The sequence below is a fragment of the Rhinatrema bivittatum genome, chromosome 18 (assembly GCF_901001135.1).
Source record: "Rhinatrema bivittatum chromosome 18, aRhiBiv1.1, whole genome shotgun sequence".
Taxonomy (NCBI): domain Eukaryota; kingdom Metazoa; phylum Chordata; class Amphibia; order Gymnophiona; family Rhinatrematidae; genus Rhinatrema; species Rhinatrema bivittatum.
In genome coordinates, this window is record NC_042632.1 from 44,187,396 (window position 1) to 44,201,843 (window position 14,448).

General features: G+C 43.7%; 1 protein-coding gene across 9 annotated transcripts in view; it reads left to right on the forward strand.

Moving 5' to 3' along the window:
• Nucleotides 1-259: 259 nt before the first annotated feature.
• The window catches only part of COL23A1 (collagen type XXIII alpha 1 chain), a 381,168-nt gene continuing 366,979 nt past the window's right edge, over nucleotides 260-14,448 (forward strand). For 3 of the 9 annotated variants that reach the window (XM_029583495.1, XM_029583496.1, XM_029583502.1), the window contains exons 1-2: nucleotides 261-897; nucleotides 10,330-10,399. In XM_029583495.1, the coding sequence (XP_029439355.1) occupies nucleotides 637-897; nucleotides 10,330-10,399 (331 nt within the window). In that variant the 5' untranslated portion in view covers nucleotides 261-636. Of the gene's footprint in view, nucleotides 898-10,329; nucleotides 10,400-14,448 lie in introns of all 9 variants that reach the window. The other 6 variants (XM_029583498.1, XM_029583500.1, XM_029583499.1 and 3 more) reach the window with 3 other exon arrangements.

The following is a 14,448-nucleotide window of genomic DNA, read 5'->3' on the forward strand; positions in this document are numbered from 1 at the left end:
CCACACCGGGATGGTTTTGACATGTCTCATCCCCCTCTCCCCCTTTCAGCCTTGCGGCGCTGGTCATTTAATAAGCATCCCCCCCCCCCCCATAGACATAAAATGGGGGAAAGCCTTTAGTAAATGACCTCCCCCAGGTTGGCACCGGATCGCGCGCGCTCGTCAGTCCTGGAAAGAGAAGGAACTGGGCAAGGGGAGGGCAGAGCGTGCCGGGGGGAGGGAGGGAATAGAACGTTACAGCCCCGCGCGTGGCGGGCAGAGAATCCCCGCGCGAGGCCACCACGTGGCGCTGAGGGGGCGCGGCGGACAGGGCTATTTACATAGAGGAGGAGGGGGAGGAAAGCGGCTCTGCTGGGGGGCGAGGACATTCGCCTCCCCCCACCCCCCACCTTAGGCTGCTCTCCCAGACGAGCGTCCGGGCTTTTTTGTTGTTTGACCACCGCGCCAGCAGGAGAAATTCGTTTCTGCTCCCGCGAGCCGAGCAACCTGCGGCGCAAAACGTCTGTGACCCCTTCCCCCCACACTTTGCACCGCGCAGCTCGCGCCGGCCGGGATTTATTCCCCCCCCCCCCGTCCCCCTCCAACTGTCAGCGCCGGAGCGCGGCTCGCGTTCCTTGCCCTTCCCCCGCCGCGGTCATGAGCCTGAGGGAGGCGGGCAGGACGGCGGCTGACGGGGCGCCGTGCCGGGCCGCCGGCTGCCTCCTGCTGCTGCTGGCGGTGGCGGCGCTGCTGGCCTGCGGGCTGCTGAGCGGGAAGACGGCGGAGCTGCAGAGCCGGCTGGCGGCGCTGGAGGAGCGGGGCGGCCCGGCCTGGGCGGCGGCGGAGCTCGCGCGCTCCCTGCAGGAGGGGACGCTGCTGGCCGCCCTGCGGCCCCACCTCGAACGGCTCCTGCAGGAGGTGAGTGAGCGGGGGCCGTCCGTCCCCCCCCCCCTGTCTATTAACTTGCACTGTTATAAGGATGAGCACCGCCGGCGCTCGGGATGAGAAGTTTATAACGTTCAGGCAACTTTGGGCTCCCCAAGTCCTGCAAGCTGAGGTGTGGGCTCGGACGCTATTGCACGAACTTGCTGGAGCTCCGAACTCCTCTGGGGTTACTTGAGTTGGCTCCTTCCTTGCGGGTCCTGTAATGTCCCCCCCTCCCCCCTCCCCCCTCCAAAAGCTGTCAACTCTTCCTCTATTGTGGAAGGCAAAGCTTGGCTTGGGAGCTTAATTGGGTTCGGACCGACACATAGAATAATTCCTGGGTCAAGGGATTTTTTTGTTTAATGAAACTGTTGCTGAGGATGCGACGAGTGCCAATTGCCCTGCTTCCCGTAAGCCCTCCCTGGTGAAGCCTGTCCCCGGATTGTAACTGCCTTGCCCCCCCCCCCGGGTTTGCACGGGCGAGTAATTAAACTCCAAATTTAAAGCAAATCCCCGTTTTAATTGTGGCTGAGGTTGCAGGTGTGGGGCACGTGCTAAGCGCACACCTGGTCTCATTTTTACTCACGTGCAGGGAAAGTTCGTGTATATTTTATACAGATCTTGACGGATTTTGCCGTGGATTTCTAGAGCTCTCTGCCTGCAGTTCTTCGAGTTCTTGTTAAGCTAAATTTGGGAATGCATGAGCGTTCCTAGAGAGAGAAATGTTTTCTTTAAAAACAAAACAAAAACCCCCACTTGTGGTTGAAATGATAACCGTACTATGATTATATAAAGAGTGACCGTCTGATGTAATTTAGTGGTGCTGAACCGATCCGGTAAAGACTGAAGCGATGAATAATTTTTCCCTTCTGATGTGGCATGCACATCTCAGGCTGCTGCTGCTCCATACTTGTACACGTTAAAGGAACATCCCTATTAAGAATTGGAAGTAGATCCATTCCTTTTTAGAAAATCGAGCGCTAGCTTTCGCATGGGTGAGTGAATGAATGAATGCTTTACTTTACACGTGCAAGTTTAAGCGTAGAGGAAGTGGCCTTGGTCTTTCTAATTGTCAACAAGCACATGCTAATTTAAACTTTTTAAAATAAAGCAAACCCTCTTACCTGAATCCTAGAATTCAATAAGAACTGAATTAGTAAAACAGGAAGAACGAACCTCTGTAAACACTGGGGTATCCTTTTTTTTTTTTAAATCTAATCAAAATGTTCTTGCAGCGGTTTTTTTCTTCAAATAAGCTATTATACCTGAATGCAACCCACCTTGAGCTGTCAATGAACAGGCGGGCGAAAAATAAAGCAAATATAAAATGAGAACACAGATTCATTTTCACACTGTCATTAGTAAGTCATGGAAAACGTATTTTAATACGCAGGTGTTTATGGGTGGTTTGTGTTTTTTTTTAATTTTAATCCAAATGCGGGATTATTGCACCTGTAGTTAATTGATAGGTACGCATTTGGATGGTACTTGTTCAGCCGGTTAATTTGTTTGGTGAATCAGTCTGTGGCTGTTGTAAACATGCTCTGCTGTTTGTTTATGCTGTAAGACTTTATTATGGCTGCGCTGGCTGGTATTTATAAGTAAAGTACTTGATGAACGGGGAAGGGTTAGTGTGATACCTGCCATGGGTGCTGTAAGTAAAGGAGCTAGCGCACGTGTAGGCTGGCGTCGGAATTAGCTGAGGTCCTCGGGTTGTCCCACAGGACGCAGCCGTGCACCCCTTCCTGAAATGTATTTCATCGCACAAGTTCCTAAAGCGGAGAATCGTTAACGCAATAGATAGATGGTCCAATGGTGCGGTCGGACTATTTAATTTTTAGTCCCTCCCCCCAGTGGCTTTGTTTGGTTCCTCATAAAACAGCTGGAAAGGCAAGCCTGACTCTGGATGGCTGTCATGCTATGGGAACAATTTGAATGTAGTAAGCAGAGCTGCACAGTGTGCTCACGACAGAGTCCTCGTTGTTATGAAGATCATTTTGTCTCTGTTCTCTGATTTAGGAAGATTAAATGGGGAAATTCCGAGTACAAAATGTGAGAGATTTTTTTTTTAAAATAACCTAACATATACCCCCCAAAAAGATTTATTTGCGTGTTACACAAATCGGATTTCCTTTTTGTAAGAGCAGGCAGATGAGCGCAGGCATTCATTATTGTTCAACGCCCAGTTTGTCTCCTGCTCATCCGGACACAATGTGGCTCCTTCAGGTGTTGCATCATTATTTGTATAGTTTCCTAAATATGTTGGAATCGAAAATGTGTAATGAAATTGCTAAACATTTGACAAAATACAATCAGTGTCCCTAGTTTTCTATGGCAAGAGTTAAAAAAAAAAAATTCAGTGGCAGTTATGCAGCATATTTGAATCATTTTTCAAAATAATGTACAATATAAATCAAATAGTTTTCCACGTGTGCTTTGTACCTTGTGTAAGTTATTTTTGTTCTTTTTGGAAATTTCATGGGTGGGGGATCTCAGGTATTGATATGGGGGAGGAAAGGAGGATCTCAGGGATAAGGGGGAGAAGGAAGGAGGATTAGGGATAAAGGAAGGGGGGAAGGGAGAGGGCGGGATCCCTCCTACAGCTCCATCTCTGCCTCACCTCCCTATCCTCTCATCCCTAGTCCTCTTTCCTGCCCTTCTTCTATCAGTCCCAGGTGCCCTTTCCTCATTCCCCCATCCCAATATGCACACAAACAATTTCCCTCAGACCCTCCTTTGCCTCCCCCCCCCCGATTCATACCCAGTTTCTCTTTTCTCCTGCGGTATTTTAATTCTGTTTCTCCTCCCATGCTAATCGGGTTGGGCGGCAGTAGGAGGAGAGCAGTGGCAGCACTTTGGGTCCTGTCCTCTGTCCTGCGGAGCCTGACTGCCTCCTTGCACCAGGAGGGACGCTGTACAGCCATGCAGGTCAAAGGGCGCTTGCTTCCTGGATGGCAGGGGGAGGACAATGCGCGCCCCCCCCCCCCCGCCCCGAGTCACCGCCGTTGCTTTCCTGCTCCCCGCAGAGCCCTTCAGCCTGGGAGGAGGGGTTTTTTAAACATGTGCACTTGTCAGCAGGTTTTGGGCCCTAGTTTCTGTGGCGGTTCTGCAAAAACCCAGTCAATCCTGCAGGAAGAGCTAAATTCTGTGGCCCTGGCTTTGGGATTCCAGGAGATCAGGGGCCCTGAATATAACTAATAAATAGAGACCTAAAACAGATCATAAGAGGAAAGGCTTGCCTTAGGCAGGATCTTGGCAGAAGTATACAGTACATTATATATAATTTACAGTAAATTTTCAATAGGGCAACCTTCATGGACTATGAAGTTATTGGGTCTGGCCCTTTGCTCCAGGAAACTACAAAGCTAATCCGAATCCTAGGACCCATATTGTATTTATTTTATTTATTTATTTAACATTTTTCTATACCGACCTTCAAGGTTGAATACCATATCAGGACGGTTTACATCAAACAGGGGTAGATCAGTGTAACATAACATAACAAAGGAACAACTTTTTATAATTAGTGGAGACAAAGCAGAGAAGTAAGAAAGTTACATAATAACAAGGACCATGAACTAGGAAGCTGAATTCAGCTGGAAAAAGAGAAACCTTAAGAAGGTATTAAATTAAATACATAGTGAAAAAGACCGAGCTTGGTCTAGAGCTAGTTAGCTTATTAGGGTAGGAAACTAGTAAATGAGGAGAATATTGAAAGGGCGAAGTTCCATATTTAATGCTGAGTAGTTGTAGTTGACTAGTGAAAGTTTGAAGGATCAGGGAAGGCTTGTAAGAAGAGCCAAGTTTTGAGTTTTTTTTTTTAAATGTTGGTAGGCACGGTTCCATTCTGAGTTCTGCAGGGAGGTTGTTCCAGATGGCTGGACCTGCTGTAGAAAAATCTCGGTCTCTGGTAGAGATGAGTCGTGTGGCTTTAATCCTCAAATTTGATACACTTTAAGCATGAAGGTGCCTCCAAAAAAGATCACCACATGCTTCCTACTCAAAAGAAACTTCCTCTTCTGTTGTTTTTTTTTTTTTTTTTATTAAGTACCAGACTGATGGCACCAGAAACAGAAGTCTGAACAGAAGCAGCATAGGCAGTGGCAATTCAGGTTTACCAATCCTGTCCTGCCAGTGCACCCTCCACCCTGCGGGAGGGAGGGAAGGGTCCTCTCTTCTGAGGGAGTGAGGGTTCTTTGCTCTCCGTGCCTGTAAAAACCCGAGGCCTCTTTTTGCTGTGACCGCACGGAAGGGTGCCAGTTGATGCCAGATTTGATATGGGCACGAGTCCCTTTTGAGCTGGACTGTGATTATAGTAACGTGGTAAATTGACGGTGGATAAAAGTCCGACTGACTCATCAGGAGTTGCCCCGTTGCCTTTCTTGCTTGCTGTCTACCGCGCTGGGTAGATGAGCGCGCACGCAGGTTTCCCTTCCCTCAAAATCATTTCTAGGAATTATGCACTTGTTTGAAACGATATAGGAGAAGTCATTGACATTTCTTGTGTTTCATGCCATTTTGAAATGAAATGACAGGAAAAACTATTTTTTTTTTCATTTTGGTAACTTTATGCGCGCTGTTTGCAAAGAGTACGCAAAAAAAGAAATAAAAAATGAAATTGAATAAATAAAGACAGAAAAAGGAAACAAAACAATTTTTTTAATGCACACCTGTACTCATTTCACATAGGTCATCCAACGGATCCCATGATAAAATCTTCTTTTTTTTTTTTTTTAACTGGTGACCTGGAGGCGAAAGGATTCTGTAACCAGATGTGGAATCCTTTGAGCCATCCAATTTCCCTGTTCTCTAGTTTTAATGATGGAAGTCACGGGCATGAGAATTTGGACTGTGTGTGTGTGTGTGGGGGGGGGGGGGGGGGGGTTCCTCGGCAATGCCAGGGAGACATTTTTGGGGTTCTTTCATTCACGTCCCCTACGAGTAGCACCAGATGAGGGTTTTTTCTTTTTTTTTCTTTTTCTTTTTCCCTCTTGCCAGGTGGATGCTGGGTGAAGTTGCTGGCTAGTATGTTTGCCACAAGAAAAATTCCATTTGAATTGGCACTCCCCCCTCCCCCCCCCCCTTTTTTTTTTTTTTTTTTGTAACTCACTTGAATTATCAAGAAAATTAAGTTCAGTTTATATAACTCATTTTTTATTTTTTGGCTACTGTAGTGTGTTTTGTCTTGTATCCTTGAACAGCTGCAGGATTTCAACATCCAGAACTATGGTATTCATGGTGCCTCTTTTGATCGTGCTTTTACATAAAATTGAAAAAATAACATGCTCTTCTTCTTTTTATCCTTTTTTAAGAATTAAAGGAATGGGGGCAGGTCCAATGGCTCAGTGGCAGTGCTGTGCACTGCCATGCGGGAGATCTGGCTTTAGTTTTGAAGCTTGGTTTCTGCTCCTTGAGATAGCACGGCTAGGGCTCTGACTCTCTTTTTTTTTTTTCTCCCTGGGCTGTACAGATTTTTGAGTCCAGTATGGGAAAAAAAAGTGGGAGAGTTAAAATGTTCGGAAATGTCCTAATTTTAGCCCTCAAATGCAGATTAGATTCTCCCCTGCAATTTATACAATACAGTGTGTGTTGTTTTAGCTACTCTGCTTTCGCTGTGTGTTGGATGTATTTATTTTGTGTCATTTACATTGAAGTCAGTCCAGAATTGAATCAAAAGCCTAAAAATTTACAAGACAGTCGTTTGCCCCCTGGGCTGGTGAAAGCAAACCTTTTTCAGAGTAAAAAAAAAAAAGTCTTAACCTAATGGTCATGATCTGAGGCTCCAAAGAGGTAGATTCAGCAGTAACAGAGGGTGGTGGATACAGGGAACAACCTCCCAGTGGAGGTGATAGAAGCAATAACAATTCAAGAAAGCCTGGGACAAGTACAAAGGATCATTAATTATGAAGAAGTAAGGGGGGAAAGTCAGAGATCAGCCGGGGTCTATGGCACTATAGCAGGAAGTAAACTGGGCAGACTAGATGGATCCTTAAGTATAAATATATTCTATGGTTCTGTGTTTTATTAATGCTGAAGAGTGGCAATAAATGTCACTAGTGCAAAAAAAACAAAACAACCCATCAGGGAAGATGGTAAACAGCATCTCACAGTCAGGCCGATTCAGTAAAAGTCGCGGGCGAGCGCACAGGCCACTCTCCTGTGCGCGCAATTCAGTATTTAAATGAGGGCCCGCGGTAAAAAGAGGCACTAGGGACACTAGCGCGTCCCTAGCATCTCCTCTTTGACAGGAGCGGTGGCTGTCAGCGTGTTTGACAGCCGACGCTCCATTTTGCCGTCGTCGGTTCTCAAACCCGCTGACAGCCACGGGCTTGGAAACCGGACGCCGGAAAAATTGAGCGTCCGATTTGTAACCCAGGAGCCGCGGGCCCATTTAAAATTTTTTTACTTTGGGACATCCGACTTAATATCGCCATGATATTAAGTCAGAGGGTGCACAGAAAAGCAGTTTTTACTGCTTTTCTGTGCACTTTCCCGGCGCCGGCAGAAATTAACGCCTACCTTTGGGTAGGCGCTAATTTCTAAAAGTAAAATGTGCGGCTTGGCTGCACATTTTACTTAGTGAATCGCATGGGAATAACTAAATAGTGCCATCAACATGCATTTGCATGTTGCGGGCACTATTAGTTTGGGGGGGGGGGTTGGACATGCATTTTTGACACCTTACTGAATAAGGGGTAAAGCTAGCGTGTCAAAAACATGTATCCAAACGCCGGTTAACAGTGCGCTTCGCCGGAGCGCAGTTTACTGTATCGGCCTGAGTGTTTGGCAATTTCACGGTTGAAAGTTGACAACCCTAGTTATGGCTGGGGATGCTGACAAAGCAGCATTCACAGCCCTCCTTAGGGTTAGGCGATGCTTGTGGGGGAGGCCATTATAGCCATCGTGCAACAGTGACATCTGCTGTCTGGCTAAGTGTGCGCTTATAGTGTTTTTCTTTCTTTCTTTCTTTTTTTTTTGTTGTGGTCCAAACCCTTGCCAGAAGGCAAGGGTTTGGCTAGAAGGAAGAGAGATTTAAAAATAGTGAGACAACCTCCTAGGTAACTGCACATAGGGGCTGGTTCCCAATGAGCTGGAACAGGAAGAAGCTGCTGGGTCAATAACAACAGATAGAGACATGTAAGGACAAGACATTTCTGTGCTCACTATAGACATGCAAGGAATGGCAAGATGTTCAAGTATTTAACCCTGTATAGCAGATGTTGTTGTGAATTGCATTTCTGCACGGGATTATTCTCATAGGATACTGTAACTCATTTTTTAAATTAAAACTCAGTTTTCCCAGTAAGCAGCAAAGACTTGAAATAAATGTTTTTTTCTTTTTTAAAGTTGCGCAACCTTCCATTGACTCCAGAACAGTGGTTATGACCTGTTTCATGCTTGGAAATATAGTACATGCTGTGTTATGGGTTTTATTGTATGAAGAGGCCACAGAGTAACATAATACGTGACAACAGATATAAACCTGTCAGGTCCATCCAGTCTGCTCAGCAAAGTAGGAGAAGACATCCCTGAAGGAGCTGATATCTTGCTTGAGTGTTTGATTTACTCAAGGGAAGGATCTCCACAGCTTACTTGGGCACTCTCTCTGTCTTTGGAAATACTTATGGGCTTTTGAGTTAAACTGAAATTCCTTTTATAATAGATATAGGAGCCAGCTCTATGGGTGCTTGAGCACTCCCAATATTAAGCAGACTCCTTCACTAGGACCAAGAGGGGGTAATGTGTTATGTTGTGTTCAGCACCTCAAAACCTTTTGAAAAGTTGGCTTCTATGATAACAGCAAATTTGCCATCTAATTTCAGTGAAATATCCATGGCTTTGGAAAGCAGATACACTATCTTGCAGACTGCTGCATTTATTCCAATTTAACAGTTTGACAGGTTTGCAAAAGAGACATTTTAAGGCTTGAAGAAATACATCATTATGCTAGGATATTTTTCATTTGATAGTAACTGTTGTTTCCCTACTTCACTAAATTAAGCAATACTGGGTAGAAATTTCTTTTTATTTATACAGCATATACCTGCTTCTAGGTCCATGCAAGCATAGTATTTTCCATTCCAGCCCTTCCTGTTTGTTATTTTTGTCTGGACTTTGCTTTTTGTTTCATGTGAAAAAATAGCAAATTGTTCATCTTGGATGGTTTAGTATAGTCTAGAACACATTTGCCAGGTTATCTACCCCAGAGATGTCTGCATGTATGTTTTTGTTGCGTTAAACTTTAAAGCAAGTTGGGATCTTATTTGAATGAAAAAACACTGTATAAATCTCTTCAGCATTCCAGACTCTGTCCAACATTACACGTGTTTCAGTATGCAATTCTAAATTCAAACCCTGTGGTGCAGACAGAAATCTGAAAATGTTGCCTGCAGAAGGGGAGCTGTCTAAGGATACATTTAGATGTATTAACTTCTGAGACTATCAATGGATTCTAAGATATAGATACTTAGACCCAAATTAACAGTGCATGCTTGGAGCACTTGGAAGAATGCTGAACAAGATGGATACATATATTTATTCAGCCTAAAAATAATACAATTAAAAGAAAATCAGCAAAGAAGTTGGGTAGATGTGAAGTATTAGAGATGTGAAGTATTAGAGATGTGAATCAGGTGCCCAATCGTTCCCGCTTTCGGGATCGTCTGGCCACAGGAAAAAATCGTTTTCCCACGTTTCCCCATTTTTTATTTTATTTTTTTTTAATGAAAAATCATTTTTCATGTTAGTGCGCAAACGTTTTTTTGTTAGTATATGCTTTCCAAAGACCCAAAAAAAAAGATTTTTACGAAAAATCGGGGGTAAAATTGATCGTTTCTTTCTTTTAACCAATTTCTAACAAATTAAGAAATATCGAACGATATTTCAATTCATTAGAAAAACGATTCACATCCCTAGTGATTATAAGACTAATGAATGTCTTTAAAATGCATGCTTTCAAGTCTGCTTTCCTTAAACTGCACTGGGAAGCCTGGGCTGAATATGGATGTAGATCCATTACATATCTCCACCCCCTCCATTAACCTCCTTTTTATTTTCTCTCTGTCATGGTGAACACCACCAGTGTTTTGTCTTTTCTTTGATATGCTAATTTCCTTGGTGGTCTTATAAATTGTGTTGCACCTCTTTGAAGTCATTCACTCTCATCCCGTATCTTCCCAGTACAGTAAACCGTCACCCGTCCTCTAGATGAGGCCTTGCTATAAAATCTTAAGCTTTGGGGCTTAAAATATGTCTGCTATTTTCTATAGCACCCCTTTGGAGCGAATAAAACCCAAGTCATTGGGGAGGACTTTTAAGAATAGTTGCTACAGGCAATCATTTTCCATGTTATTTTATACATTAAAAAAAAAATGAGAATCTAAAGAGCCTTTATGTATTTTTTTTTTTGTCTTTGTTGCTGACCAGAAACTGGGGGAAGGACTAGTCAAATTACGGACAGCACGAGAAGCTCCCCCTGAGTGTGTCTGCCCACCAGGTAGGTGGAATGGTCAATTTCTCAGTTTTTATTAGGACCATCTAAGTCTTTAATTACAGATTGTCAGCAACTTATAATCTCCTTACTGGCTCTCAATTACTTGTGTAACCCCCCCTGTATATTTGTTGGCACACTGTGTTAAGCAGAGTATTAGAACAAGAGCTTGCATTGTTGTTCATTTATCCTACTCTGAAGTACATCTGTGTGGAGAAAAACTGGAAATTTAGCATATTTCTTGCTTCCATTTGTCATCTATAAAGGAATATTAATCTCCAATAGCAACTGACTTTTTGTTGTTAATTTGGATTTACCAGACCTTTTTTGGTTGCTACAGAATATAAAATGTTAGCTTTTAGAAATGTGTTAGGAGTTTCTTTTTTTGTTGTTTTTTTTTTGCCTGGCAATTTAGAAATGTGCTACACTTTTTTTTTTTTTCTTGTGGTGCCTACACATTATAAAAGACCTCAAGGCCCGTCCTGTCTGTTGCATGGCTGCTGTCACTGTCCTGGGAGAGGGCTATAAAACAAATAATGCACCTTTATAGCTGTAGCTCGTTGTATAGTGCCATAAAAAAAAGACACTAACACTTTAAAGGCCTACCCTCACCTCTGACCCCAGTTCATCTTCCCCCCCCCCCTTAAAAGATGCCATTACTGTGAGTGTGTCTCAGAGATGGGGAAGGGAAGATGTTCCACAGAACCAGCCTCTCTGTCTCCTTCACCATCTCCTCCTGGAGCTTAAAGCTGGGAACAGTCTGCATTTGAGCTTCCTCCTATAGATAGCCTTCCTCTGACCTGCCTTTACTCTTATCAAAATGGTACTGTTTTTGCACCAAGTAAGAGGGACCCCTACTAGGAACTGTGCTCCTCCCCCCCCCCCCCCCCCCCCCAGCAGGAGGACATATTGAGGTTATGAAAGTAGTGAGGGGATTGAGCCATTTAATTAGAGTCTCCCCAAACAAGTGGCCAGAGTGGTACAGTCCAGGGATTAATATAGTGACCCAAGGGGAAATTCTGGAGCTGTGGTTTTGTAGTGAAGTTTGAAGAGGGTGGAAGCCTTTCTCTAAGCGGCACTGGATAGCAGATGGCCACATATGACATCCCCTGGTGGTGGTGGTGGTGGTATGCTTGGCAGGCCTGTGATGAAAGTGGTGCTGCCTTCTCCCTCCTGGAGTTGAGCCTGTGCATCCACTGGGGATACCTGAAAAAGGCCAACTGGCCACGGGTAGCAGTTCTGCTCTCCTGCCTCCTGAAGGTGCCATCTTTATGGGTGAAAGGGAAATTCCATATTTATGGCTGTGAAGTCTTGTAACCATGAATTCAGTTAGTGCCAAATTGTGATGGGGGGTTTTAGTGATGTAAACACTTGTCCACTGGGAACTGGACTGAGACCACCAACTCACTAGACACTGGCCACTTTTTTTTTTCTTCTTTCCAAGAAAAGTCAGATTTAACTCTGTAACCTTGAAATGAGTCTCCCTAATACTTTTGATTTCCTTTAGCTGCCCAATTCCCCATAATCATCTAGAGTACCCTTAACTGAACGCTTAAACTTAACAGCTTTCAGCAATAATCTCACGAGGCAGGAGGCTCTACGGACATTGAATGGATGAGGTAAAGAGTTATGTGGATCTTTATAAACAGAAAAGAAGCAGCTGCTCTGGACCTACTTTCACTAATTATACTTCACTGGCTATGCGTGATTATAAAATTCCAAATCAGGATAATGTACCTTTTTTCCCTAAAACAAAATATATACTAGTGAAAAGTATCCAGCATTGCTTGGGTAGTCTAGCCTACATCAGCTTGTGTGTGTGTATGCGCCCGAGTGTGCCCCTGTCTATGTATGGGTGCCTGTGTGTGCAACAGTGCTTTGCAGATAGAGCATATTGTTTTTACTCTGTGCACCTTCCACTGTTCAGGGTGCCACCTGGTGGCCACAGACAAACATGACAGTGTGACCGACTAACTGACCAACACAAAACGTTTTTTCATAGAGTGTTGAGGGGATGGACATATGCATATTTTATAATCTATGCATATTTTATAATCTATGCAGACTAGAAATGCGCAGTTCTAAAATACTTTAGTGGATCTTCGTGTATCCAAATCCATGCATATATATTATCTCCTTACTCATTCAACAGAGTTTTCAAGATAGGTAAATCAATATAAAAGCCAGAAACCAGAATACTGGAATAACATTTACTCAGTAAAGTTATGGATCTAGCCTTCTACTGGGAAAAAGAAAAGGTTTAGAAAAACATCCCTCCACTCATATGAATTGCTGTGCATTTCTTTCCTGCCTAATTTTAAATGTAATTCCTTATTATAGTAAACTCAAGCTAGATTTTAAAATCTGCAGTAAACTGCTTTTGGATCAGGTACGTGCTGTTTGGAAGACATTTGTTTTCCCCTCCCTTCTGTGTTCTCATAGTTTGGACTCTGTCACGTCATGTAACTTGATTATGATAACTATCGGATTGCTTCATCCACACCTCCCAGGTTTTTTTTTTTTTTTTGGTTTTGGCTGCTCATCTGCTTTTACAGTGACTGAAAGTGATAAATCACGCATATTATAATCCTGCGTTACTGTGATACGGCTCTTGCTGGATCCAGCAGTATAGCCTTGACTGACGGGCGAGGGTGTTTCTCTCCTGTCCGTGATGAAGCTGCATACTGTTTTCATGGTGTAAATATGTAACGAGGCTTATGATGTATTGAATGTGTTTATCAAAGTCTTTGAGTGAGACTACAGCTGATGGGGTAGATTTCTGTTAACAGATCAAAGCTAATAATAGATCAAACAGTTTTTATAAATAGTAGATTCAAAAGCATAGCACCTCAGATTACAAAAGACAGCTAGATGGAATTAAATGGTGTGTGTTTTTTTATTTTTCTACTGTAGAACTTCAAATTGACATTTGTTTGTTTGTTCAAATAGGTTTCAGTGTTTTTAGTTGACACAGAAAAAACGTTTTATTAGGGCTTGCTGAGGGGCACTGCTGTGTGTTGCTCAGTGAGAGACCCAGGTTTTTGATTTCTTAGCCCTACTTCTGCTCCCCTGACTGAGCTGGTCTGGCGATGCTGCAGAGATGGCAGGGTGAGAGAGACCGGGCCCGTTATGCAACAGCGACACCTGCTGCTGGCTGGGTGAAGGGCCTAGTTATGCCAGGTTTTGGAAAGAACTGCACTTCATGCCGTGTAGGCTAACGACTGGCACTGTAATAGCTAATGAGGAGGGAATGGATCATTGTGCTCCTGGCTCCCTAGCCCCCAGTAGGAGCCATTTTTGGCTTAAACTGGAAGCCCATAGGAGCAGGACAAAAAAAAGATAAATCAGTTGCTTATGAAACACTGCTTGAATTTGGATAAGTTCACATTTTTTTTTTTACATTGATAATTATTAGCCATGCTGTATAGTTATTTATTTTATTTATATTCTGCCTTTCAGGCACTTAAAATCAGATTACATTCAGGTACTGCAGGTATTTCTCTGTTCTCAGAAGGCTCACAATCTAAGTTTGTACCTGAGGCAATGGTGAAGTGACTTGCTCAAGGTCACAAGGAGTGATGGTGGGATTTGAACCCTTGCTTCCAGCCTGCTGCTTTAACCACTAGGCTACTCCTATTGTTATGTGGGTTGGTTTTTTGTTTTTTTTTAATCTTGCACATGGGGAGGTCAATTCTCAGATCCATTTACCCAGGTGAAATAGCTCTGCTTTGAAAATTATCCTCATCAGCCCGGATCAAAGTCGGTGCAGGTTTCCATAGTGAGTGTATTTTTAGCTGCACCGCTAGGAGGCGATCGCAGAGGTGCATTGAGTTTGGGGAAGGAAGACGGCACAAGCACGTGACGTTTCCACAAATGTGTGTGATAATCTTTCCACCTTTTTTTGAAATTTATGCTAATTTTGAGAGAGAGAGAGAATACGTACGTACTCCTCCTGTCTCTGAAAATTCACGTTGAAGTACACGAGCTGTTTTGAAAATTGTTCCACCTTCGTGCCCGGCAAATGCACCACCATGCAGACATAGCTATCCAGTGAT